The sequence below is a fragment of the Buteo buteo genome, unplaced genomic scaffold (genome assembly GCF_964188355.1).
Source record: "Buteo buteo unplaced genomic scaffold, bButBut1.hap1.1 HAP1_SCAFFOLD_98, whole genome shotgun sequence".
Taxonomy (NCBI): Eukaryota; Metazoa; Chordata; class Aves; order Accipitriformes; family Accipitridae; genus Buteo; species Buteo buteo.
This window is the reverse complement of record NW_027439261.1, coordinates 19,071-44,274: the sequence shown is the minus strand read 5'-3', so window position 1 is coordinate 44,274 and position 25,204 is coordinate 19,071. Positions and strand designations below refer to the sequence as shown.

Below are 25,204 nucleotides of genomic sequence, written 5' to 3'. Positions count from 1 at the left end.
CTGACGAGGCGAAGGAGGCGAACGAAGGGGCGGGGCCGCCGCCAGAGGGGGAGGGGCCTCCCCCGGCCCCGCCCGCCTCCCCCTCCCCGCCCCCCTTGACCGAGGGGGCTTCCCAGCCGCCCCCCCCCGGGGAAGAAGAGCCGCCCCCTCCCCTCCTCACCAAGGAGACCCCGCCCCCTTCCCCCCCGGCGGGGCGGGGCCGCGACAACGACGACGACGACCGCGCCCCTCCCTCCGCCGGCGGGCGGGGCCGGCGCCGAGCTTCCTCCCGCTCGTCGTCCTCGTCGTCGTCCTCGTCGTCCTCCTCCTCCTCGTCGCCTTCGGCCTCCTCCCGCCGCAGCTCCCCCTCCCCCCCGCCCTCGCCCGCCAGCAGCGCCGGCAGCAAGAAGGTGAGCGGGGACCCAACTGGGGGCACTGGGAGCCAACTGGGGGGCTCCAGGACCCCGCTGGGACCCAACTGGGGGGCTCCAGGGCCAACTGGGACCCAACTGGGGGGCTCTAGGGCCAACTGGGGGGCTCCCAGACCCAACTGGGAGCCCTTAGAGCCAACTGGGAGCCAACTGGGGGGCTCTAGGCCCAACCGGGGTGCTCTAGGCCCAACTGGGAGCCAACTGGGAGCCCTTAGAGCCAACTGGGAGCCAACTGGGAGCACTTAAGAGTCAACTGGGAGCCAACTGGGAGCACCTGGAGTCAACTGGGGGTCTCTAGACCCAACTGGGAGCCAACTGGGGGTCTCTAGGTCCAACTGGGAGCACCTAGGCCCAACTGGGGGGCTCTAGACCCAACTGGGAGCACCTGGAGCCAACTGGGGGGCTCTAGGGCCAACTGGGACCCAACTGGGAGCACCTAGACCCAACTGGGGGGCTCCCAGACCCAACTGGGAGCATAGTGGGAGCCCTTAGAGCCAACTGGGAGCCAACTGGAGCCAACTGGGGGGCTCTAGGCCCAACTGGGAGCCAACTGGGAGCACTTGGAGTCAACTGGGGGGCTCTAGGCCCAACTGGGAGCACCTAGACCCAACTGGGAGCCGACTGGGAGCCCTTAGACCCACCTGGGAGCCAACTGGGGGCTCCCAGACCCAACTGGGAGCCAACTGGGAGCCCTTAGAACCAACTGGGAGCCGACTGGGGATCTCTAGACCCAACTGGGACCCAACTGGGAGCACCTAGACCCCAACTGGGAGCCGACTGGGGGGCTCTAGACCCAACTGGGAGCACCTAGACCCCAACTGGGAGCTGACTGGGGGGCTCTAGACCCAACGGGAGCACCTAGACCCCAACTGGGAGCTGACTGGGGGGCTCTAGACCCAACTGGGAGCCAACTGGGAGCCCTTAGAACCAACTGGGAGCCAACTGGGAGCACCTAGACCCCAACTGGGAGCCAACTGGGGGGCTCTAGGCCCAACTGGGAGCCAACTGGGACCAATTAGAGCCAACTGGGAGCCGACTGGTGGCCCCTCAGACCCAACTGGGAGCACCTGGAGCCAACTGGGAGCCAACTGGGGGGATACTGGAGGCAACTGGGACCCCCGACCCCCAACTGGGGGGTCTCGAACCAACTGGGACGTTCCTTGGGGGCCCCAGAGCCAACTGGGAGCCCCCAAATCTAACGGGGAGCCACAAAATCTAACTGGGAGCCAACGGGGAGCCACAAAATCTATCTGGGAGCCACAAAATTTAACTGGGAGCCAACTGGGAGCCCCCAAATCTGACTGGGGGGGGGAGGGGGAGCTCCCAGTCCCCCCTGGGAGCCCCTGCCCCCCTCACTCTCCCCTGTCTCCGCAGGACGGCCCCGAGGGTCCCGGGGGGGCGGCGGCCGCCTGCCCCCCAACCCAGCCCCCCAGGTGAGACGGGGGGGCACTTGTGGGGTGGGGGTGGGGGGGAACTTATGGGGCAGGAGGGGCACTTGTGGGGCACAGGGGGGCACTTGTGGGGCAGGGGGGAGCCCCATTTGTTGGGTTCTGAGTTGGGGGGAGGGGTTTGGGAGCCACTTGGGGGGCACTTGTGGGGCTGGGGGGCACTTGTGGGGCAACAGGGGTCACTTATGGGGCAGTAGGGGCACTTATGGGGCAGGGGGGACCCCCGTGTGTCAGGTTCTGACTTGGGGGGAGAGGTTTGGGAGCCGCTGGGGGGGGCACTTGTGGGGCTGAGGGGGCACTTGTGGGGCAGGAGAGGCACTTGTGGGGCTGGGGGGACCCCCATGTGTTGGGTTCCGATTTGGGGGGAGAGGTCTGGGAGCCACTTGGGGGGCACTTGTGGGGCAGGAGGGGGCACTTATGGGGCTGGGGGGCACTTGTGGGGCAACAGGGGTCACTTATGGGGCAGGGGGGACCCCCGTGTGTCAGGTTCTGACTTGGGGGGAGAGGTCTGGGAGCTGCTTGGGGGGGCACTTATGGGGCTGGGGGGCACTTATGGGGCAGGGAGGGCGTTTATGGGGCATGAGGGGCACTTATGGGGCTGAGGGGGCACTTATGGGGCAAGAAGGGCACTTGTGGGGCAGGGGGGACCCCCATGTGTCGGGTTCTGACTTGGGGGGAGAGGTTTGGGAGCCGCTTGTGGGGCACTTCTGGGCTGGGGGGGCACTTATGGGGCAGGGAGGGCGCTTATGTGGCAAGAGGGGCACTTATGGGGCTGGGGGGGTCACTTATGGGGCAGGGAGACCCCCACGTGTCAGGTTCTTATTTGGGGGGGGGTGTCAGACTCCGGGAGCTGCTTTGGGGCGAGCTGTGGGGCTGCCCCCTTTTTTCTATGGGGCAGAGGTGGGGGTTTTTTGAGGGGGGGGGGGGGGATGCTGCAGAGCCCCGCCCCCCCTCCTCCTCCTCCCCCCCTCCCCTCCCCTGGCGCGGGGGATGCTGGGTAAGCGGCAAGATGGCCGCCCCGCCTGCCTGCGGCTCCCCCGCACAATAGAAAGGGGGGGACCCCCCCCCCCCCCAAGCCGGGGGGGCCGCCATGCTGGCCGGCTGCGAGGAGGGGTGAGACCCACGGCGCTCTGCCCCATAGCGCTGCCCCATAGCGCTGCCCCACAGCGCTGCCCCACGGCTGCGCCGCCCCACGAGCGGGGCGGGGGGAGGGGGGGGATGCGTGGGGATGGGGAACCCCAAAGTGGGGGGTGGGGGGTTGGGGGGGGGGGGGGTTGTGGGGCAGAGAGGGGGGTGTGGGGCTGGGGGGGGTGGTTGTGGGGCTGGGAGGTAGTTGTGGGGCTGGGGGGCTGGTTGAGGGGGTGAATGTGGGGCTGGGGGGGTGGTTGTGGGGTAGAAGGGGTGGTTGTGGGGCTGGGGGGCTGGCTGGGGGGCAGAGGGGGTGAATGTGGGGCTGGGAGATGGTTGTGGGGCTGGGAGGGTGGATGTGGGGCTGGGGGGGTTAGTTGAGGGGGCGGTTGTGGGGCAGAGAGGATGGTTGTGGGGCTGGGAGGTAGTTGTGGGGCTGGGGGGGTGGTTGTGGGGCAGAAGGGGTGGTTGAGGGGGCGGTTGTGGGGCAGGGGGGGCAGTTGTGGGGCTGGGAGGTAGTTGTGGGGCTGGGGGGGTGGTTGTGGGGCAGAAGGGGTGGTTGTGGGGCAGGGGGGGCGGTTGTGGGGCTGGGAGGTAGTTGTGGGGCAGAGAGGGTGGATGTGGGGCAGAGCGGGTTGTGGGGGATGTGGGGCTGGAGGTGGTTGTAGGGCAGAGGGGGTGCTTGTGGGGCTGGGAGATGGTTGTGGGGCAGAGAGTGGGGTTGTGGGGCTGGGAGGGTGGTTGTGGGGCAGAAGGGGTGGTTGTGGGGCTGGGGAGGTGGTTGTGGGGCAGAGAAGGGGGTTGTGGGGCTGGTGGGGGTAGTTGTGGGGCTAGGGGGGTGGTTGTGGGGCTGGGAGTTGTTTTTTCGGGGGGATGTGTGGGGCTGGGAGGTTTTTTGGGGGGCAGGGGGGATGTGTGGGGCTGGGATTTCTCGTTTAGGGGGTGTGTGGGGCGGGGAGCCCCATTCTGGGGATCTGGGGGGTGGCTGTGGGGCAGGGACCCCCGATTTTGGGGCTCTGGGGGGGCTTCTGTGGGGCTGAGACCCCCATTTGGGGGATCTGTGGGGCCGGGACCACCATTTTGGGGCTCTATGGGGCGTGTGTGGGGCTGAGACCCCCATTTGGGGGATCTGTGGGGCTGGGACTCCCGTTTTGGGTCTTTGTGGGGGTTTCTGTGGGGCAGGGACCCCCATTTAAAGGATGTGTGGGGCTGGGACCGCCGTTTTGGGGCTGTGCGGGGTGTCTGTGGGGCAGGGACCGCCCATTTCAGGGATCTGTGGGGCAGGGACCCATATTTTGGGGATCCATGGGGCAGGGATTGCCATTTTGGGGCTCTGTGGGGGATGTGTGGGGCCAGGACCACCATTTTGGGGCTCTGTGGGGCAGGGACCGCCCATTTTGGGGCTCTCTGGGGTATCTGTGGGGCTGAGGCCACCATTTTGGGGCTCTGTGGGGTCTCTGTGGGGCAGGGACCGCCCATTTCAGGTCTCTGTGGGGCAGGGACCCCCCATTTTGGGACTCTATGGGGTGTCTGTGGGGCAGGGATCCCCATTTTGGGGCTCTATGGGGCAGGTATTGCCATTTTGGGGATCTGTGGGGCCGGGACAGTGATTTTGGGGATCTGTGGGGCAGAGACCGCCCATTTTGGGGATCTGTGGGGCAGGGACCCCCATTTCAGGGCTCTATGGGGTATCTGTGGGGCTGAGGCCACCATTTTGGGGTTCTGTGGGGGATCTGTGGGGCTGGGACCACCATTTGGGGGATCTGTGGGGCAGGGATTGCCATTTTGGGGCTGTGTGGGGTCTCTGTGGGGCAGCGACCCGCATTTTGGGGATCTGTGGGGTGTCTGTGGGGCAGGGACCCCCATTTTGGGCATCTATGGGGCAGCTGTGGGGCAGCGACCCCCATTTTGGGGCTCTATGGGGCAGCGACCCCCATTTTAGATCTCTGTAGGGTCTCCGTGGGGCTGAGCCCACCCCCCATACAGGATCTATGGGGCCGGGGGGCAGTAGGGGGGTGTGTCCCCCCCCGCTATGGGGCAGCTCTAGGTCCAGCCCCACTGATTCCCCCCCCCGCCCCATTTCTCCCCCCAGCGAGGAGCCGGCGGTGCCCATGGAGCCGGGACCCCCCCCCGGGGCGGGGGGCTCCCCCCCCAGCGCCCCCCCTGAGCGCCCCCCGGACCCAGAGGTAACCTGGGGGGGGTGGGGGGGGCGGGCTCGCCCCCCAAGTGTGGGGCAGGCTGGGGGGGAGGAGGAGGGGGGGCCCTTCCCTGCCCCACACAGCCTCTGCCCCACGGCGGCCTGAGGGGGGGGCGGTTTTGGGGGGAGAGACTCACTTGGGGGGCGCCCCACGGCGCACGGGGGACCCCTGGAATCACTTAGGGGGTGCCCCACGGTGGCAGGGACGCCCCCACCCACCCCCCCAAATCTTCATCTATGGGGCGCCCCACGGCGGAGAGGGTGTTGAGGGGGTGTCCGTCTTTGGTCAGGGGGTGCCCCACATCTGTGGGGCCTGCCCCACAGAATCTATGGGATGTGCTCCACGTACTTAGGGGGTGCCCTAGATCTGTGCCCCATATACTTAGGGGGTGCCCCACATATTTAGGGCGTGCCCTATATATTTACGGGGTGCCCTATATGTATGGGACTTGCCCCACATATTTAGGGGGTGCCCCCCATACTTAGGGGGTGCCCCACATCCATCCTCAGCCCCTTTGGGAGCCATTTTACTTACTTAGGGGGTGCCCCACGCCGGGACCCCCCTTACTTAGGGGGTGCCCCACATCTCTAGGGCCCGCCCCATACTTAGGGGGTGCCTCACACTGGGACCCCCGTACTTAGGGGGTGCCCCACATGAGCGCTTACGGGAGCCGTGGGTCTTCTTAGGGGGCACCCCACACCGCCCTGGGTGCTTGTAGGGCCCCCATATCTACTTAGGGGGCACCCCACATGTACTTGGGGGGCAACACACCGCCATGGGTGCTTTTAGGACCCCCCGTTTCTACTTAAGGGGCACCCCACACCACTGGGGGTGCTTGTATTACCCCCAATATTTACTTGGGGGGCACCCCACGCTGCCGTGGGTGCTTTTAGGACCCCCCATATCTACTTAGGGGGCACCCCACACCGCTGTGGGTGTTTGTAGGACCCCCAATATTTACTTAGGGGGCACCCCACATGTATTTGGGGTCACCCCACACCTCCCTGGGTGCTTGTAGGGCCGCCATATCCACTTAGGGGGCACCCCACACGTACTTGGGGGGCAACACACGCCGCCGTGGGTGCTTTTAGGACCCCCCATATCTGCTTAGGGGGCACCCCACACGTATTTGGGGTCACCCCACACCACCCTGGGTGCTTCTAGGACCCCCCCGCTTCTACTTAGGGGGCACCCCACACGTACTTGGGGGGCACCCCACACCGCCGTGGGTGCTTTTAGGACCCCCCGTTTCTACTTAGGGGGCACCCCACACCACCGTGGGTGCTTTTAGGACCCCCCCCACATACTTGGGGGGGGCCCCACACCGCCGTGGGTACCTGGAGGACCCCCCCCCGCGTACTTGGGGGGCACCCCACACCCCTCCCCACGCTTGGGGGGCAGCCCCACGTCGCGGCGCGACCGCCTCCCTCCTCGCTTGGGGGGCAGCCCCCCGCCGTCCCCCTCCCCCAACGTGACTTGGGGGGCAGCCGGCTGCGCCCCACGGCCCCCCCCGCCACCCCCAGGACCCCCCAAACGTCTCTCTTTTGGGCACCCAGCGCTGGCTTAAAGGACCCCCGGGACCCCCACGTCTCCCTCGGGGGGGGCACCCAGCGCCACCCCACGGATCTCCCGGACCCCCAACGTCTCCCTTGGGGGGCACCCCACACCCGAAGGACCTCCGGGACCCCCAACCTCTCACTTGGGGGGCGCCCGAACCCGGTTGAAGGAGCTCTGGGGCCCCCCCCCCGCCCCGACGTCCGGCTTGGGGGGGGGCGTCCGTCAGCTGGAGGACGATCCGGGACCCCCGGCGTCTCACTTGGGGGGCAGGCGACCCCTTACTTGGGGGGCAGATGACGTCTGGAGGAGCTCCGGGACCCCCAAATTCTTACTTGGGGGGCAGGCGACCCCTTACTTGGGGGGCAGACGACCTTTTGAGGAGCTCCGGGACCCCCAGCCGCTCACTTGGGGGGCAGACCATCTCTGAAGAAGCTCTGGGACCCCCAACTGCTCACTTGGGGGGCAGGCGACCCCTTACTTGGGGGGCAGATGACTTTTCGAGGAGCTCCGGGACCCCCAACCACTCACTTGGGGGGCAGACAACCCCTTACTTGGGGGGCAAACGACTTCAGGAGGAGCTCCGGGACCCCCAATTTCTTACTTGGGGGGCAGATGACCTCTGGAGAAGCTCCGGGACCCCCAACCACTCACTTGGGGGGCAGACGACCTTTCAAGGAGCTCTGGGACCCCCAACTTCTTACTTGGGGGGCAGCCGACCTCTGGAGAAGCTCTGGGACCCCTAACCGCTCACTTGGGGGGCAGGCGACTTCAGGAGGAGCTCCAGGACCCCCAATTTCTCACTTGGGGGGCGGACGACCCCTTACTTGGGGGGCAGGTGACTTTGAGAGAAGCTCCGGGACCCCCAACTTCTTACTTGGGGGGCAGACGACCTTTCGAGAAGCTCCGGGACCCCCAACTTCTTACTTGGAGGGCAGCCGAGCTCTGGAGAAGCTCTGGGACCCCCAACTGCTCACTTGGGGGGCAGCAGACCCCTTACTTGGGGGGCAGGTTATGTCTGGAGGAGCTCTGGGACCCCCAACTTCTTACTTGGGGGGCAGACCATCTCTGTGAAGAAGCTCCGGGACCCCCAACCTCTCACTTGGGGGGCAGCAGACCCCTTACTTGGGGGGCAGAGCATCTCTGAAGAAGCTGCAGGACCCCCAAGCCCTCACTTGGGGGGCAGACGACGTCTCGAGGAGCTCCGGGACCCCCAACCTGTCGCTTGGGGGGCAGACGACCTCCTCTGGGACCCCCAAGTCGTCCCCCCGCGGACACCCAAGGACTTGTGGGGCACGTGTGGGGCGTCCGGGGCCCCCCCGCCTCTGCCAAAAGACCCCCAAGTGTCTTGTGGGGCCGCCCGAGACCCACACGAAGATGTCTGGACCCCCAACGACTCGTGTGGGGCGCCCCATGGATCTCTGTGACCCCCAAGGACTCAACGTGGGGCGCCCCATAGATCTTTGGGACCCCCAAGAACTCGTGGGGTGCCCCATAGATCGCCAGGACTGCCAACATTTTGTGTGGGGCACCCCATAGATCGCCAGGACCGCCAACATCTCATGTGGAGCGCCCCATAGATCTTCGAGACCCCCAGGGACTCATGTGGGGCGCCCCATAGATCGCCAGGACCCCCAACATTTCATGTGGGGCGCCCCATAGATCGCCAGGATCCTTGAGAACTCGTGTGGGGCACCCCATAGATCTTCGGGACCCCAAGAACTCATGTGGGGTGCCCCGGGGATTTCCGGGACCCCCCAAGAATTCATGTGGGGCGCCCCACAGATCTCCAGGACCCCCAACATTTCATGTGGGGCGCCCCATAGATCTCTGGGACCCCCAACGCCTCCTGTGGAGATCACCCAACACCAGCTGAAGGACCCCCCAGACCCACACTTGCTGTGTGGGGCGCCCCACGGATCTCCGGGACCCCCGATATTTCATGTGGGGTGCCCCATGGACCTCTGGGACCCCCAACCACTTATGGGGCACGCCACAGACCTCTGAGACCCCCAACCACTTATGGGGCGCCCCACAGAACTCTGGGACCCCCAACTAGTTATGAGACACCTTATGGACGTTCAACAACGTATGGGGCGCCCCACAGAAATCTGGGACCCCCAACAACTTATGGGGCGCCCCACAGAACTCCGGGACCCCCAACCACTTATGGGACGCCCCATGGACTTCCAGGACCCCCAACTACTTATGGGGCGCCCCACAGACTTCTGAGACCCCCAACCACTTATGGGGCACCCGCAGACTTCCAGGACCCCCAACTACTTATGGGGCACCCCACAGAGCTCCAGGACCTCCAGCAAATTATGGGGCACCCCCCGGACCCCCAACAACTTATGGGGCGCCCCACAGAACTCCGGGACCCCCAACCACTTATGGGGCGCCCCATGGACCTCTGAGACCCCCAACAACTTATGGGGCGCCCTACAGAATTCCAGGACACCCAATCACTTATGGGGCCTCCCACGGACTTCCGAGACCCCCAACAACTTATGGGGCACCCCACAGAGCTCCAGGACCCCCAACAACTTATGGGGCGCCCCACGTACGTCTGAGACCCCCAACAACTTATGGGGCGCATCATGGACCCCCAGCAACTTATGGGGCACCCGACAGATCCCCAACCACTTATGGGGCACCCACAGACTTGCAGGACCCCCAACAACTTATGGGGCACCTCACGGACCCCCAGCAACTTATGGGGCGCCCCACAGACCTCCAAGACCCCCAAAAACTTATGGGGCACTCAGTGGACCCCCAACAACTTATGGGGCGCCCCATGGACTTCCAGGACTCCCAACCACTTAGGGGGCACCCCACAGAACTCTGGGACCCCCAACCACTTGTGGGGCACTCGATGGACCCCCAACAACTTACGGGGCACCCCACGGACTTCCAGGACCCCCAACAACTTATGGGGCGCCCCACAGAACTCCGGGACCCCCAACCACTTATGGGGCACCCCACGGACCCCCAACAACTCCGGGGTGCCCCACGGACTTTCAGGACCCTCAACCGCTTATGGGGCACCCGATGGACCCCCAACCACTTATGGGGCGCCCCACAGAACTCTGGGACCCCCAACCACTTACGGGGTGCCCCACGGACTTCCAGGACCCCCAACAACTTATGGGGCACCCAGTGGACCCCCAACCACTTATGGGGCGCCCCACAGAACTCTGGGACCCCCAACCACTTATGGGGCACTCGATGGACCCCCAACAACTTAGGAGTGCCCCATGGACTTTCAGGACCCCCAACCACTTATGGGGCGCCCCACGGACCTCCGGGACCCCCCCAACAGCTCCCATGTGGGGCACCCCACGGATCTCCGTGACCCCCAACCTCACTTGGGGGGCACCCCACGGATACTCCAGGACAGCCCCCGTGGAGGTCACCCCCTCCCCCACCCCCGCACCCCCCCACCCCCCCTAAAACGTCTCCCGAGGGGGAGGGGGGAGGGGGGCGGGGCGAGCTCACCCCACGGCCCCCCCCAACTTATGGGGCAGCCCCACGGATCTCCGGGACCCCCAACTTATGGGGCGGCCCCACAGGGGGGCACCTTTACCCCCCCCCCAAAAAAAATTCACCCCCGACTCCGGGGAGGGGGGGCGGGGAGGGAGGAGGGGCGGGGTGTGGCGAGGATGGGGCGGAGCCTCCGCCCGCCCCTCCCCCGTTGCTGACGTCACGCCCCCGCCCCCCCCGGCATGGGGGTCTCTCCCCCCTCCCCCCCCTCCCCGGCCCCTCCCCCCGTCTCTTCCCCAGAGCCCCGCCCAGCCCAAGGCCTTCAAGAGGAAGATCGCGGTCCTCTGTGAGTGGGGGCGGGGCTTGGGGGTGGGCGGAGCCTGGGGGGTGGGGCTGGAGGAGGTGGGTGGGGCTGGAGGGGGTGGAGTGTGAGGGGGGACAGAAGGAAAGGGTGAGGGTGGGTAAAAGGGGGCGTGGCTTGAGGAAGGGGGCGTGGTGTTAGGGGGCATGGTTAGGGTAGTGGGTGTGGCTCGGAGGGGTGGGTGTGGGTCGGGAAGGGAGGGGCTGAAGGGTTGGGGGAGGGCGGGAGGAAGTGGGTGTGGTTGGAGGCAGGGGGCGTGGCTGGGGGCGGTGGTGGGGCTGTGGAGGTGGGTGGGGCTTGAGGCGGGGGAGGGGCTTAAGGGGTGGGGTAAGGGGGAGGGATGGGAGCGAGGGCGTGGGAACGGGGGTGTGGCTTGAGATGGGGCGTGGTTTTTGCTCAGTAGGGCGTGGTTGGGTCAGTGGGTGTGGCTTTGAGGAGTTGGGTGGGGCTTAAGGGCTGGGGATAGAGCAGGGGTGTGGCCTGGGGTGGTGGGTGTGGCTTGAGGTGAGGGAGGGGCCTGAGGGTCGGGGTGTAAATTAGCTGGGTGGGGCTTAGGTCCAATGGGCGTGGCTAATGTTGAGTAAGGGGGGGCAGTAGGAAGAGGGTGTGGCTTGAGCGCCAGGGGCGGGGCTTACAGCTTGGGGGCGGGACTCGCCCCTGGGAGGGGCTGGCTGGGGCGGGAGGAGGGTGTGTCCCCCGAGCCCCTCCCCCTGACAGGCCCCGCCCCCCCCCAGCAGCCGCCAAAGGGAGCCTGGAGCCGGAGGGGGGGGGGAGCGGGGCGTCGCCGGCCGTGACCTCATCGCTGACGTCATCGGGGGGGCGCAAGCGGCGCTGGGGGGCCAGCACGGCCTGCGCCCCCAAACGGCCCTCCATCAGCATCACCACCGACTCCCTCAAGGTACCGCCTGCCCCGCCACGCCCTGCGCCACGCCCGTGCCCCGCCCCACCACCCCCACCCCCACAACCCCCTTCCCCCACCCCCAAATCCCTTCCCCCACCCCTCAAACCGAACACCCCCCCCCCCAAAAAACCCTGAAATGAAACCCCCACGGGGTGGTGGGGGGAGGGGTCGCGGCCACGCCCTGACCCCACCCTCCGCCCCTCCCCCCCCGCAGAGCCTGATCCCCGAGATGAAGGCGGGGGGCGGGGGCGGGGCAGAGGCGGTGGTGGAGCTGCACCCGGAGGAGGGGCCCATGTCGGAGGAGGAGGGGGCGGGGGGGGGCGGGGCGGGGGCAGCGGGCGGGGGTGGGGCGGGGCAGGGGCCCCCCCTCCCCCCCCTCCTGCTGCCCTCCCCCTCCCCCCACCACCCCCCCTTGAAGATCTGCCGCACCGTCACCCAGGTGGGCGTCGCCTCCCCCCGCCCCACCCCTGCCCCGCCCTTGCCCCACCCATCCACTGACCCCTCCCCTGCCCCGCCCCCCTCCGGTCAGGTGGTGCCGGCCGAGAACGGGCAGGAGGAGGAGGAGGAGGAGGAGGAAGGCCGGGGGGGGGAGGGGAAGGGGGGAGGGGAGGACGAGAGGCCGCAGCCCCTCCCCCCTCCCGCCGCCACCGCCGCCCTTCCCCCCACGCCGGCGGAGGGAGCCCCGCCCCTCCCCCACAGCGAGCAGGAGGGGAAGAGAGGTGAGGGGGAGGGGCGGGCGGGGCCGGGCGGGGCAGCGGGGGGCGGGGAATGACGATGGCTCCCCTCATTCTTTTTTTCTCGCCCCGCCCCCCACCTTGGCGCAGGCGACGCCCCGCGGCGGGGGCTGGGCGGTCAACCACGCCCGGGCGGGTTCTGCCTCCCCGTCGACGACCCCGTGAGGGCGGCGCCCCGCCCCTCCCCGCCCCGGGCCCGCCCCTCCCCCATCGTCCACCTCTGCAACCTGGTAAGGACGGGCCGCGCCCGCGGGGGTGGGGGAGGGGAAGGGGCGGGGCTGCCCCATATCTGCCTCGTATCTGCCCCACAGTTGCTCTGTATCTGCCCCATATTTGTCTCGTATCTGCCCCACATCTGCCCCACACTTGCCCAATATCTGCCCCATTCCCGCCTCACACCTGCCCCACTCCTGCCCCACACCTGCCCCGTATCTGCCCCATATCTGCCCTGTATCTGCCCCACACGTGCCACACATCTGCCCCACGTGTGTGCTGTATCTGCCCCACATCTGCCCCCATCCGTGCCCCACACTTGCTCTGTATCTGCCCCATATTTGTCTCGTATCTGCCCCACATCTGCCCCACACTTGCCCAATATCTGCCCCATTCCCGCCCCATACGTGCCTCACACCTGCCCCATATCTGCCCCACACCTGCCCCATATCTGCCCCACACCTGCCCCATATCTGCCCCACGTGTGTGCTGTATCTGCCCCACATCTGCCCTGTATCTGCCCCACACGTGCCACACATCTGCCCCACGTGTGTGCTGTATCTGCCCCACATCTGCCCCGAACCTGCCCCATATTTGTCTTGTATCTGCCCCACATCTGCCCCATATTTTTCACATCTGCCCCACGCTTGTCCCAAACCTGCCCCATATTTGTCTCGCATTTGCCCCGTATCCGCCGCACGTCTTCGTCGTATCTGCCCCACACTTGCTCTGTATCTGCCCCACACCTGCCCCACACGTGCCCCCCATCTGCCCCCCAGGTGCGTCCCTTCACGCTGGGGCAGCTGAAGGAGCTGCTGGGGCGGACGGGGCGGCTGCGGGAGGACGGCTTCTGGATCGACAAGATCAAGTCCCACTGCTACGTCACGGTAACGGGGCGGGGCAGGGCGGGGCGCTGTGGGGCAGGGCGGGGCGCTGTGGGGCAGAGCGGGGCAGTGGCGGGCGATGGGGAGAGTCAGGGAGGGAGGGGTGCCGGGAGGCTCTGTGGGGTGCTGTGGGGCAGAATGGGGTTCTGTGGGGTGCTGTGGGGCACAGCGGGGCGCTATGAGGTGCAGTGGGGCGCTATGGGGCACAGTGGGGCGCTATGGGGTGCAGTGGGGTGCTGTGGGGCAGAGTGGGGCATGGTGGGAAAAGGGGAGAGGTAGGGATGAAGGGGTGCTGGGAGGTTCTATGGGGCAGTGTGGGGCGCTATGGGGCAGAATGCGGTGCTATGGGGCGGTGTGGGGCGCTATGGGGCGGTGTGGGGCGCTATGGGGCGGTGTGGGGTGCTGCGGGGCAGAGTGGGACTGCGGTGGGCAGTGGAGAAACCCCAGGAGGAAGGGGTGCCGGGAGGTTCTATGGGGCGCTGTGGGGCAGAGTGGGGTCCTATGGGGCGCTGTGGGGCACTATGGGGCGGTGTGGGGTGCTATGGGGTGCTGTGGGTCACCGTGGGTCGCTATGGGTCGCCGTGGGGCAGACGGCGGCCTTTCAGAGCGCCCCTACCTCCTTTTCTCCCTCCCCCCCTTCCCCTCCCCACGGGCGGCCGTGGGGCGGCCGTGGGGCGGCCGTGGGGCGGCCCCTGACGCCCCGCCCCGCTCTGCCCCCCAAGTACGCGTCGGTGGAGGAGGCGGTGGCCACCCGCAACGCCCTGCACGGCGTCAAGTGGCCCCAGTCCAACCCCAAGGTGCTGGCGGCCGACTTCGCCGAGCAGGAGGAGGTGACGCCGTGGGGCAGCGCCGTGGGGCAGCGCCGTGGGGCTGGGATGTGGGGCTGGGGGGTGGGAGGAAGGGGAGGTTTGGGGGGGGATTGGGGGGGCGGGGGGTGGGGGAGGAAGGGGTTTGGGGGCACTTGTGGGGCAGGGGGAGCACTTGTGGGGAGCACTTGGGGGTCTGGGGGAGCACTTGGGGGGCAGGAGAAGAAATTGGGGGGCACTTGTGGGTCTGGGAGGGAACTTGTGGGGCACAAGAAGGATTTGGGGGCACTTGTGTGGCAGAAGGGGCACTTATGGGTCCAGGGGGTCACTTGTGGGTCCGGAAGGGTCACTTGTGGGTCTGGGAGGGCATTTGTGGGGCAGGAGAAGGACTTGGGGGGCACTTGTGGGTCTGGGGGGTCACTTGTGGGGCAGAATGCACACTTAGGGGTCGGGGGGGGCACTTGTGGGGCAGGAGAAGGACTTGGGGGTCACTTGTGGGTCTGGGGGGTCACTTGCGGGGCAGGAGAAGGACTTGGGGGGTCACTTGTGGGTCCGGGAGAGCCACTTGTGGGGCAGGAGGGGCACTTGTGGGTCCGAGGGGGTCACTTGTGGGGCAGAATGCACACTTAGGGATCAGGGGGGGCACTTGTGGGGCAGGAGAAGGACTTGGGGGTCACTTGTGGGTCTGGGAGAGCCACTTGTGGGGCAGCCGGGGCACTTGTGGGTCCGGGGGTCACTTGTGGGGCAGAGAGCCACTTGTGGGTCGGGGAATTCACTTGTGGGTCTCTCCCCCCCCCCCGTCGCAGCTCGATTTCCACCGGGGGCTGCTGCCCGACCGGCCGGAGGGAGGGGAGGAGCCTCCCTCGGGGGCATGTCCGGCGGGGCGCGGCGGGGCGTGCCCCCCGGCGGGGGGCGTGTCCTCGGGCGGGCGCGCCCCCCGGGAGGCGGAGCGGGCGCAGTGGGCGGAGCGGGAGCGGGAGATGGAGCGGCGGGAGCGGACGCGGGGGGAGCGGGAGTGGGACCGCGACAAGGGGCCCCCCCGCTCCCCCAGCCCCTCCCCCCCCGCGCCCCGCCCCCCGGGCCACGCCCCCAGAGAGCCCCGCCCCCGGCACCGCCCGCCCGACAAGGAGAGGGGGCGGGGCTCCCGCGAGGCCCGCCCCGACAAGAAAGGTAGGCGGGGCCGTGGGGTAACGGACGGGCGGGGGGGGGAGCAGGCAGGGTTATGCGCTGGGAGGGGCGTGGTCCTGATGGGGTGTGGCGAGGGGGTGGGGCAGGGGAGGGTTGTAGGTGGGGCTGGGGGGTGGGTGGGGTTAGAGGGGCAGTGGGAGGGGTTATGGGCTTGTGGGTGGGGTTAATGGCAATTTTGGGTGGGGTTATATGCGTTGTGGGTGGGGTTCTGGGTGGTGGGTGGGGTTAATGGCAATTTTGGGTGGAGTTAAGGGGTGTGGGTGGGGTTACAGCTTGTGGGTGGGGTTAAGAGCAATTTTGGGTGGGGTTAAGGGGTGGTGGGTGGGGTTTAAGGGAGTTGTGGGTGGGGTTGGGGTGGTGGGTGGGGTTAATGGCAATTTTGGGTGGGGCTACGGGCAGCTTTGGGCGGAGTTAAGGAGTTGTGGGTGGGGTTAAGGGGGTTGTGGGTGGGGTTAGGGGTTGGGCGTGGTCGAGTGGCTGTGGGTGGGGCTAGGGGTTGTTGGGCGGAGTTAAGGAGTCAGTGGGCAGAGTATAGGGGACGTGGGCAGGGTTGAGCGCTTGTGGGTGGGGTTAACGGACTGGTGGGCGGGATTCACTGCTGTTGGTGGGGTGAAGGGGCTCTGTGGGTGTGGCCGTGGGCGTGTCCCCGCCTGACCCCGCCCCCGCCCCGCAGAAAGCCCCCCGAGGAGCCGCCGGCCAAACTGCTGGACGACCTCTTCCGCAAGACCAAGGCGGCGCCCTGCATCTATTGGCTGCCCCTCACCGACACCCAGGTGGGCGGGGCCTCCCCCGGGTGGGGCCTCAACCTGGGCTGGGCATGGCCTCACCCCACCCCCCACCCCCCCAAAAAAAAGGGTGTGGGGGTGTGGCATCACTGGGGGTGGGGCTAAGCATTGCCTGGGGTCTCCTTTTCCCCTCCCGCTGCCCCCTAACCCCGCCCTCTTTTTTTTTTTGTCTCTGCCACGCCCTGCCCCGCCCAGTTCGTGCAGAAACAGGCGGAGCGGGCGGCGCGGGCGCGGGAGCGGGAACGCCGCCGGAAGGAGCAGGAGGAGGAAGAGCAGCGGCAGCGAGGAGGAGGAGGAGGAGGGGGCGGCGGCAGCGGAGGCGGGGCGGGCGGCGGCTCGGGGAGCGGCCCCGCCTCCCGCGACAAACGGGGCGGGGGCGGCCCTTCCTCCTCCTCCTCCTCCTCGGCCGCCGCCCCCGCCCCGCCCGGCCGCGAGCGCCTCCCCGCCCCGCCCGCCAACCCCGCCGCGCCCGAGCGCTCGCATCATCACCGCGAGCATCACCGGGGCGAGCACCGCCGGGGCGGGGGGAGCGGGGGCGTGGCGGCGGGCGGGGCCGGGGCGGGGGGCGACAAACGCCGCAGCCGCAGCCGCAGCCGCAGCACCCCCGTCCGCGATCGGGGGGGGCGGCGCTGAGACCACCCCCACACCCCCCCCCCCGCCCAAAAAACAGAGAATTTACCCCAAAATTTATGCCCCGCCCTGCCCCGCCCCGCTGCGTCCCCGCCCACGTACCTGGTTTTTTTTTTCTGTCTTCCCCCTGCGCTGGGATTTGGGGGTTTTTTTGGGGGGGGGGGGGGAATAAAATGGCCGACGGTGTTTGTAGCCCCCCTGTGTGTGGATTGGGGGGGGGGGGGGGGAGGAATTTGGGGGGGGGCTTGGGGGGGCGGGGTTTTGGGGGGGGTCCGGGGTGGGGGGGTTGGGGGGTTTGGGGGGGGTTTGGAGGTGGGGGTTATGGGGGGCTGGAGGGGTTGGGGGGATTTGTGGGCTGGCTGGAGGGGTTTGGGGGGGTCCCTGAGGGGGTTGGGGGGGTCCTGGGGGTTTTGGGGGGGGCTGTGGGGTTGGGGGGTCTTTGGGGGGGTCCTGGGGGGGGTCTGAAGGGGTTGGGGGGTTCTATGGGGTTGGGGGTCTTTGGGGGGGGGTTGGGGGGGTGCTGAGGGGGTTTGGGGGGGTCCTGGGGGGGTTGGGGGGGGGTGGGGGGTTATGGGGGGGCTGGGGGTCTTTGGGGGGGTCCTGTGGGAATTTGGGGGGGTCTGAGGGGGTTTGGGGGGTTCTGTGGGGTTTGGGGTCTTTGAGGGGGGGTCTGAGGGGGGTTGGGGGGGTCCCTGAGGGGTTGGGGGGATTCTCTGGGGTTGGGGGTCTTGGGGGGGCCCTGAAGGGGTTTGGGGGGTCCTGGGGGGCTTTGGGGGGGTTATGGGGGGGTGGGGGTCTTTGGGGGGGTCTGAGGGGGTTGGGGGGGTCTTGGGGGGGGTTGGGGGGGTTTAGGGGGGCTCTGAGGGGGTCTGGGGGGTCCTGGAGGGGTTTGGGGGGTCCCTGATAGGTTTTGGGGGTCTGGGGGGGGGTTGGGGGTCTTTGGGGGGTCCCTGAGGGGGTTTGGCGGGTCCTGGGGGGTTTCTGTGGGGCTGGTGGTCCCGGGGGGGCCCCTGAGGGGTCTGGGGGGGTCCTGGGGGGGGTCAGGGGGGTTTTGGGGGATTTTGGGGGTTTCGGGGGGTCCCGGCGGACCCGCGGGTCCCTGAGGAGATTTGCCGCCCGCCCCGCCCCGCCCCGCCCCTCGTTTCCCATTGGCCGCCCGGCCCGCCGCTCACTTTCGCCCCGCCCCCGCGGTGCCGCCGGCAAAGAGGGGGAGGCGGGACCAGCGTCCCCCTCCTCGCCCTCCCATTGGCCGGCCGCCCAGCGCCGCCCTCCCATTGGCCCGCCCCCCTTCTCCTCCCCGCTTCCCGCCTTGCCGCGCGGGGGCGGGCCTACCGCCGCCTCCCTCCCCTCCCCATTGGCCAGCGCCGCCGGCGCCGCGCTCCCATTGGCTCCCGCCTCAGCGCCTCAGCTTTTCCTCTCAAAATGGCGGCGGCGGCCGAGGCGGTGGCGCTGCTGGAGGCCCTGAGGGGGCAGGTGGGGCCCCCCCCGCCCCCCGGGACCCCCGAAAATCCCCCCCGAGCCCTTTTCCTGACCCCCCCCTGCCCTCAGGTAGCGGCGGTGACCGAGCACGGGCTGGGGCTGCTGCGGAGGGTGCGCGGCGGGCGGCTCCGCACCGAGAAGGTACCGGGGGGGGGGAGATTTGGGGGTCCGGGGGGGGAGAAAAGGAGGGGGGGGAGGTAAGAGGGGTTTGGGGGGGGTGGGGGGGCCTGGGAGGGGGATTTTGGGGGTGTTGTGGGGGGAGGAGGGGGGCTGGGGGTGGGGGGGGGTCTTGGGGGGGTGGGGGGGGTTTTGGGGGGAGAGATGAGGAGTCTTGGGGGGTGAAATGGGGGTCTTGGGGGGGAAAGGGGGATGGGGGGGAAATAAGAGGGTCTGGGGGAAAAATGGGGGTCCTGGGAGGGGGATTTTGGGGGTGTTGTGGGGGGAGAAGGGGGGCTGGGGGTGGGTTTGGGGGTCTTGGGGGGGTATGGGTTTTTTTGGGGGGAGATACGAGGGGTTGGGGAGGAGATATGGGGGTCTTGGGGGGGAAAGGGGGATGGGGGGAGATAAGAGGGGTCTGGGGGGAAATGGGGGTCCTGGGAGGGGGATTTTGGGGGTGTTGTGGGGGGAGAAGGGGGGCTGGGGGCGGGGGGGGGTCTTGGGGGGGTGGGGGGGGTTTGGGGGCAGAGATGAGGGGTTTGGGGGGCAGATATGGGGGTCTTGGGGGGGGAAAGGGGGATGGGGGGGAGATAAGAGGGGTCTGGGGGGAAATGGGGGGCCTGGGAGGAGGATTTTGGGGGTTTTGTGGGGGGAGAAGGGGGGCTGGGGGCGGGTGGGGGGGGTTTGGGGGGAGAAATGGGGGTCTTGGGGGAGAAAGGAGGGCTGGGGGGAGATAACAGGGATCTGGGGGGAAATGGGGGTCCTGGGAGGGGGATTATGGGGGTCTTGGGGGTGTTGTGGGGGGAGAAGGGGGGCTGGGGGCGGGTGTGGGGGTCTTGGGGGGAGAGATGAGGGGTCTTGGGGGAGAAAGGAGGGCTGGGTGGGAGATAAGAGGGGTCTGGGGGGGAAATGGGGGTCCTGGGAGGGGGATTTTGGGGGTGTTGTGGGGGGAGAAGGGGGGCTGGGGGCGGGTTTGGGGGTCTTGGGGGGGTATGGGGGTTTTTGGGGGGAGAGATGAGGGGTCTTGGGGGTGAAATGGGGGTCTTGGGGGAGAAAGGAGGGCCGGGGGGGAGATAAGAGGGGCCTGGGGGGGGATGGGGGGCCTGGGAGGAGGATTTTGGGGGTTTTGTGGGGGGAGAAGGGGGCTGGGGGCGGGTGGGGGGGGTTTTGGGGGGAGAAATGGGGGTCTTGGGGGGAGAAAGGGAGGCCGGGGGGAGATAACAGGGATCTGGGGGGGGAAATGGGGGTCCTGGGAGGGGGATTATGGGGGTCTTGGGGGTGTTGTGGGGGGGAGAAGGGGGACTGGGGGCGGGTGTGGGGGTCTTGGGGGGAGAGATGAGGGGTCTTGGGGGGAGAAATGGGGGTCTTGGGGGAGAAAGGAGGGCTGGGGGGAGATAAGAGGGGTCTGGGGGGGAAATGGGGATCCTGCGAGGGGGATTATGGGGGTTTTGTGGGGGGAGAAGGGGGGCTGGGGGTGGGTTTGGGGGTCTTGGGGGGGTATGGGTTTTTTTGGGGGGAGATACGAGGGGTTGGGGAGGAGATATGGGGGTCTTGGGGGGGAAAGGGGGATGGGGGGAGATAAGAGGGGTCTGGAAAGGAAATGGGGGTCATGGGAGGGGGTTTATGGGGGTGTTGTGGGGGGAGAAGGGGGGCTGGGGGTGGGTTTGGGGTCTTGGGGGGGTATGGGGGGTTTTTGGGGGGAGATATGGGGGTCCTGGGGGGGAGAAAGGGGGCTGGGGGCGAGATAAGAGGGGTTTGGGGGGCTGGGGGGAAGAGAGATGTGGGGAAATGGGGGTCCTGGGGGGGAGGGAGGGGGGTTTATGAGTGTCTTGGGGGAGGTTTATGGGGGTGTTGTGGGGGAGAAGGGGGGCTGGGGGGGGGGTGTGGGGGTCTTTGGTGGGTATGGGGGTTTTTGGGGGGGAGAGATGAGGGGTCTTGGGGGGGAAAGGAGGGCTGGGGGGGAGATAAGAGGGGTCTGGGGGGGAAATGGGGGTCCTGGGAGGGGGATTTTGGGGGTGTTGTGGGGGAGAAGGGGGGCTGGGGGTGGGGGTGGGGGTCTTGGGGGGGTGGGGGGGGGTTTGGGGGGAGAGATGAGGAGTCTTGGGGGGTGAAATGGGGGGTCTTGGGGGAGAAAGGAGGGCTGGGGGGGAGATAAGAGGGGGCTGGGGGGAAATGGGGGTCCTGCGAGGGGGATTATGGGGGTGTTGTGGGGGGAGAACGGGGGCTGGGGGCGGGTATGGGGGTCTTGGGGGGAGAAAGGAGGGCTGGGGGGGAGATAAGAGGGGTCTGGGGGGGGAATGGGGGTCCTGGGAGGGGGATTATGGGGGTCTTGGGGGTGTTGTGGGTGGAGAAGGGGGGCTGGGGGTGGGTTTGGGGGTCTTGGGGGGGTATGGGGGTTTTTGGGGGGAGAGATGAGGGGTTGGGGGGGAGAAATGGGGGTCTTGGGGGGGGAAAGGGGGATGGGGGGAGATAAGAGGGGTCTGGGGGGGAAATGGGGGTCCTGGGAGGGGGATTATGGGGGTGTTGTGGGGGGAGAAGGGGGCTGGGGGTGGGTGGGGGGGGTTTTGGGGGGAGAAATGGGGGTCTTGGGGGGAGAAAGGGAGGCCGGGGGGGAGATAACAGGGATCTGGGGGGGAAATGGGGGTCCTGGGAGGGGGATTTTGGGGGTGTTGTGGGGGGAGGAGGGGGGCTGGGGGTGGGGGTGGGGGTCTTGGGGGGGTGGGGGGGGGTTTGGGGGAGAGATGAGGAGTCTTGGGGGGTGAAATGGGGGTCTTGGGGGAGAAAGGAGGGCTGGGGGGGAGATAAGAGGGGGCTGGGGGGAAATGGGGGTCCTGCGAGGGGGATTATGGGGGTGTTGTGGGGGGAGAAGGGGGGCTGGGGGTGGGTTTGGGGGTCTTGGGGGGGTATGGGGGGTTTTTGGGGGGAGAGATGAGGAGTGGGGGGTGAAATGGGGGTCTTGGGGGAGAAAGGAGGGCCGGGGGGGAGATAAGAGGGGCCTGGGGGGGGATGGGGGGCCTGGGAGGAGGATTTTGGGGGTGTTGTGGGGGGAGAACGGGGGCTGGGGGCGGGTGGGGGGGTCTTGGGGGGTTTTGGGGGGAGATATGGGGGTCCTGGGGGGGAGAAAGGGGGCTGGGGGGGAGATAAGAGGGGTTTGGGGGGATAGGGGGGAGCTGGGGGAAGAGAGATGTGGGGAAATGGGGGTCCCGGGGGGGAGGGAGGGGGGTTTATGGGTGTCTTGGGGGGGGTTTGTGGGGGGAGAAGGGGGGCTGGGGGTGGGTGGGGGGGGTCTTGGGGGAGAGATGAGGGGTCTTGGGGGGAGAAATGGGGGTCTTGGGGGAGAAAGGAGGGCTGGGGGGGAGATAAGAGGGGTCTGGGGGAAAAATGGGGGTCCTGGGAGGGGGATTTTGGGGGTGTTGTGGGGGGAGAAGGGGGGCTGGGGGCGGGTTTGGGGGTCTTGGGGGGGTATGGGGGTTTTTGGGGGGAGAGATGAGGGGTCTTGGGGGGTGAAATGGGGGTCTTGGGGGAGAAAGGAGGGCCGGGGGGGAGATAAGAGGGGCCTGGGGGGGGATGGGGGGCCTGGGAGGGGGATTTTGGGGGTGTTGTGGGGGGAGAAGGGGGGCTGGGGGCGGGTGGGGGGGGTTTTGGGGGGAGAAATGGGGGTCTTGGGGGGAGAAAGGGAGGCCGGGGGGGAGATAACAGGGATCTGGGGGGGGAAATGGGGGTCCTGGGAGGGGGATTATGGGGGTCTTGGGGGTGTTGTGGGGGGAGAAGGGGGGCTGGGGGTGGGTGGGGGCGGTCTTGGGGGGAGAGATGAGGGGTCTTGGGGGAGAAAGGAGGGCTGGGGGGGAGATAAGAGGGGGCTGGGGGGAAATGGGGGTCCTGCGAGGGGGATTATGGGGGTGTTGTGGGGGAGAAGGGGGGCTGGGGGCGGGTGTGGGGGTCTTTGGTGGGTATGGGGGTTTTTGGGGGGGGGGAGATGAGGAGTTGGGGGGAGATATGGGGGTCCTGGGGGAGAAAGGGGCATTAGGGGGCAATATAAGAGGGGTTTGGGGGGGTATGTGGGGAGCAGAGGGGTTGGGGGGGGAGATTTGTGGGGAAATGGGGGTCCTGGGGGAGAGAAGAGGGGCTGGGGGAAAATTAGAGGGGGATGGGGGGGTCTGGGGATGGATTTGGGGGTTCTAAGGGGGGACTGGGGGGTCTGAGAGGGGCTTTTGGGGTCCGTGGGGGGGATTTGGGGGTCTTGGGGACGGACGCTGCCCCCCTTGCCCCCCCCAGGGAGTGTCGCTGCTGGAGGTGCGGGCGCAGGCGCTGGTGCAGTACCTGCAGGACCTGGGGCTGCTGCTGGGGGCCAAGGCCCGGGGCGGGGGCCTGGGGGGGCTGCCCGCCCTGCCCCGCCTCCTGGAGACCCGCGTGGTGAGGGGCGGGGCCGCGGGGGCGGGGCTGCGGGGGGAGGAGGGGCTATTTGTCACTTGGAGGGGGAGATCCGTTTTGGGGGGCGGGCGGGGGACAGATGTGGGGCCTGAACACCCAGGTTCCATTTTGGGGAGGGGGATGGATGTGTGGGGCCCGAACGTGTGGGTCGTTTTTTGGGGGGGACACGTGTGGGGCTTGGATGTGTGGGTCCCAAATGTGTGGGTCTCTTTTTAGGGGGACACGTGTGGGGCCCAAACGTGTGGGTCCCGTTCTGGGGGGGACACGTGTGGGACCCAAACGCGTGGGGCCTGAACACGTGCGTCCATTTTGGGGGGGGACACATATGGGGCCTGAACGTGTGGGTCCCTTTTTGGGGGGGACACATATGGGGCTTGAACGTGTGGGTCCCAAACATGTGGGTCTCTTTTTGGGGGGACACGTGTGGGGCCCAAACATGTGGGTCGCATTCTGGGGGGACACATGTGGGTCCCTTTTTGGGGGGGGGACATGCATGGGACCCGAACGTGTGGGTCACTTTTTGGGGGACACATGTGGGACCTGAACGTTTGGGTCTCTGTTTGGGGGGGGACATGTGTGGGGCCCAAATGTGTGGGTCCTTTTTTGGGGGGACGCATGTGGGGCTTGAACGTGTGGGGCCCAAATGTGTGGGTCCCTTTTTGGGGGGACATGTGTGGGTCCCGAACGTGTGGGTCCCATTCTGGGGGGGACATGTGTGGGTCCCGAATGTGTGGGTCCGTTTTTGGGGGGACACACGTGGGACCTGAACGTGTGGGTCCCATTCTGGGGGGGGACACACGTGGGTCCCAAACGTGTGGGTCCCTTTTTTGGGGGTCACGTGTGGGTCCCAAATGTGGGTCCCTTTTTTGGGGGTCACGTGTGGGTCCCTTTTTTGGGGGGACACATGTGGGACTTGAATGTGTGGGTCCCATTCTGGGGGGGGACACACGTGGGTCCCAAACGTGTGGGTCCCTTTTTTGGGGGTCACGTGTGGGTCCCGAATGTGGGTCCCTTTTTTGGGGGGACACGTGTGGGTCCCGAACACGTGGGTCCCATCCTGCTCCCCCCCCGGCAGGTGCTGGAGAAGCTGCGCCCCATCGAGCACCGCCTCAAGTACCAGCTGGAGAAACTGCTGCGGGCGGCCGTGACGGGGGGGCGGGGTGAGTGCTGGGACACGCCCGTCCCCACCCATCCCCGCCCCCTTTCGCTCCCCCCCCCGATGATTGACAGCTGTCCGTCATCCTCCTTTCTCCCCTCAGGTGACAACGATCCCTTGCGGTTCCGCCCCGACCCCGCCAACATGGCGGCACAGGTGAGGTTTGGAGGGCGGGGCCCTCCTAAAGGGGTGGGGCCCTTCTAAAGGGGCGGGGTTTGGGCTTGATTGACACTTCTGCCCCACAGGAGGAAGAAGAAGAGGAGGAAGAAGAGGGAGAGGGAGGAGCGAAGGCCCCGGGGTTGGGCGGGGGGCGCAGATACGTCCCCCCCCGCCTGGTGCCGGTCCAGTACGGTGAGTCACGAGACCCGGGGTTCCGCCACGCCCTGCCCCGCCCCATTTTCACCCCACATTTTCTGTCTCTGCCCCACAGACGCCGTGGGGCAGGAGCGGGAGCAGCGGGCGAGGGAGGCGGCGCGACGCCGGGCCCTGAGCAGCTCCGTCATCCGGGAGCTGCGGGAGGAGCTGAGCGAAGCCCCCCAGGAGTTGGGCGGGGCGGGCGGGGCCTTCCCCCCGCCCCGAGCCGCCCGCTTGAGGTCAGCAGGATTTGGGGGTCTGACGTGGGGGGCGGATTCGGGGAGGGTCGTGGGGCAGGAGGCGGGACTCGGTCTCCCAGATTCCTGCCCTGAGGGCGGGGCAGGGTGCTAAACGCCTTGGTCCCTCCCTTGCCCCACCCTGCCCCGCCCCGCAGGACGCAGTACGAGGAGGCCATGCTGGTGCGGCTGACCGAGACCAAGCAGGAACGGGCGAAGCGCCGGCAGGCGGCGGCGGCGGGGGGCGGCCTGGCCGCCATCACCCATTTCGGCGACATCGGCGCCCTCCTGGAACCCACCAATCAGGTGAGCCGGATGCCCCCCCCCGGGGGTGGGGGCGTGGCCGGATGCCTGGGTTCTCTCTCTGACCCCCAAATTTTTTCCCCCCCCTCCCCGCCGCTTTCAGGAGGCGCCGCCCCCCAAGAAGAAGAAGAAGAAGCTGACGGCGAGGAAGGGGAGGAAGAGGAGGGGTGAGTCCTCCGGCGTCCCATCATCCCCTGGGGCGGGGCGGAGGGGGCGGGGTTTCTCCCCGACGCCCGGGTCCCTCACACCTCTCTTTTCTTCCTGCCGCCCCGCCCAGGTTTCCGTCGCCGGCGCTGAGCCCCCCAATAAAGGAGCCCTTCTCTGTCTCCGCGTGTTGTTCGTTAGCCCCCGATTACTTCCCAAGGT

At 67.9% G+C, this 25,204-nt stretch overlaps 2 protein-coding genes and 1 long non-coding RNA gene across 4 annotated transcripts; 2 read left to right on the top strand and 1 right to left on the bottom strand.

Annotated features, from left to right (window-relative positions):
• Positions 1-6: 6 nt before the first annotated feature.
• ACIN1 (apoptotic chromatin condensation inducer 1) lies at positions 7-16,909 on the top strand. Its single transcript, XM_075022108.1, has 13 exons — positions 7-389; positions 1,785-1,843; positions 5,079-5,172; positions 10,522-10,567; positions 11,317-11,480; positions 11,698-11,922; positions 12,013-12,202; positions 12,308-12,447; positions 13,210-13,317; positions 14,037-14,144; positions 14,927-15,377; positions 15,864-16,081; positions 16,289-16,909. The coding sequence occupies exons 3-13, from the start codon at positions 5,098-5,100 to the stop codon at positions 16,724-16,726; spliced, it is 2,163 nt and encodes a 720-aa protein (XP_074878209.1). The 5' UTR covers positions 7-389; positions 1,785-1,843; positions 5,079-5,097; the 3' UTR covers positions 16,727-16,909.
• Positions 8,765-9,448, bottom strand: LOC142027975 (uncharacterized). Of its 2 annotated transcripts, none has more exons than XR_012649333.1 (3): positions 9,366-9,448; positions 8,965-9,149; positions 8,765-8,886 (listed from the first exon to the last, which is right to left on the bottom strand). It is a non-coding gene; the product is annotated as an uncharacterized LOC142027975 (long non-coding RNA). The 2 variants fall into 2 exon arrangements; XR_012649334.1 differs by lacking the exon at positions 9,366-9,448 and adding an exon at positions 9,228-9,297.
• A 1,199-nt stretch (positions 16,910-18,108) lies between the features above and the next one.
• Positions 18,109-25,164, top strand: NGDN (neuroguidin). The gene is made up of 10 exons (XM_075022102.1): positions 18,109-18,196; positions 18,272-18,343; positions 22,634-22,771; positions 23,865-23,949; positions 24,049-24,101; positions 24,191-24,296; positions 24,376-24,538; positions 24,694-24,841; positions 24,942-25,005; positions 25,116-25,164. Exons 1-10 carry the CDS (start codon positions 18,146-18,148, stop codon positions 25,133-25,135), a joined length of 900 nt encoding a protein of 299 aa, XP_074878203.1. The 5' UTR covers positions 18,109-18,145; the 3' UTR covers positions 25,136-25,164.
• Positions 25,165-25,204: the final 40 nt, after the last annotated feature.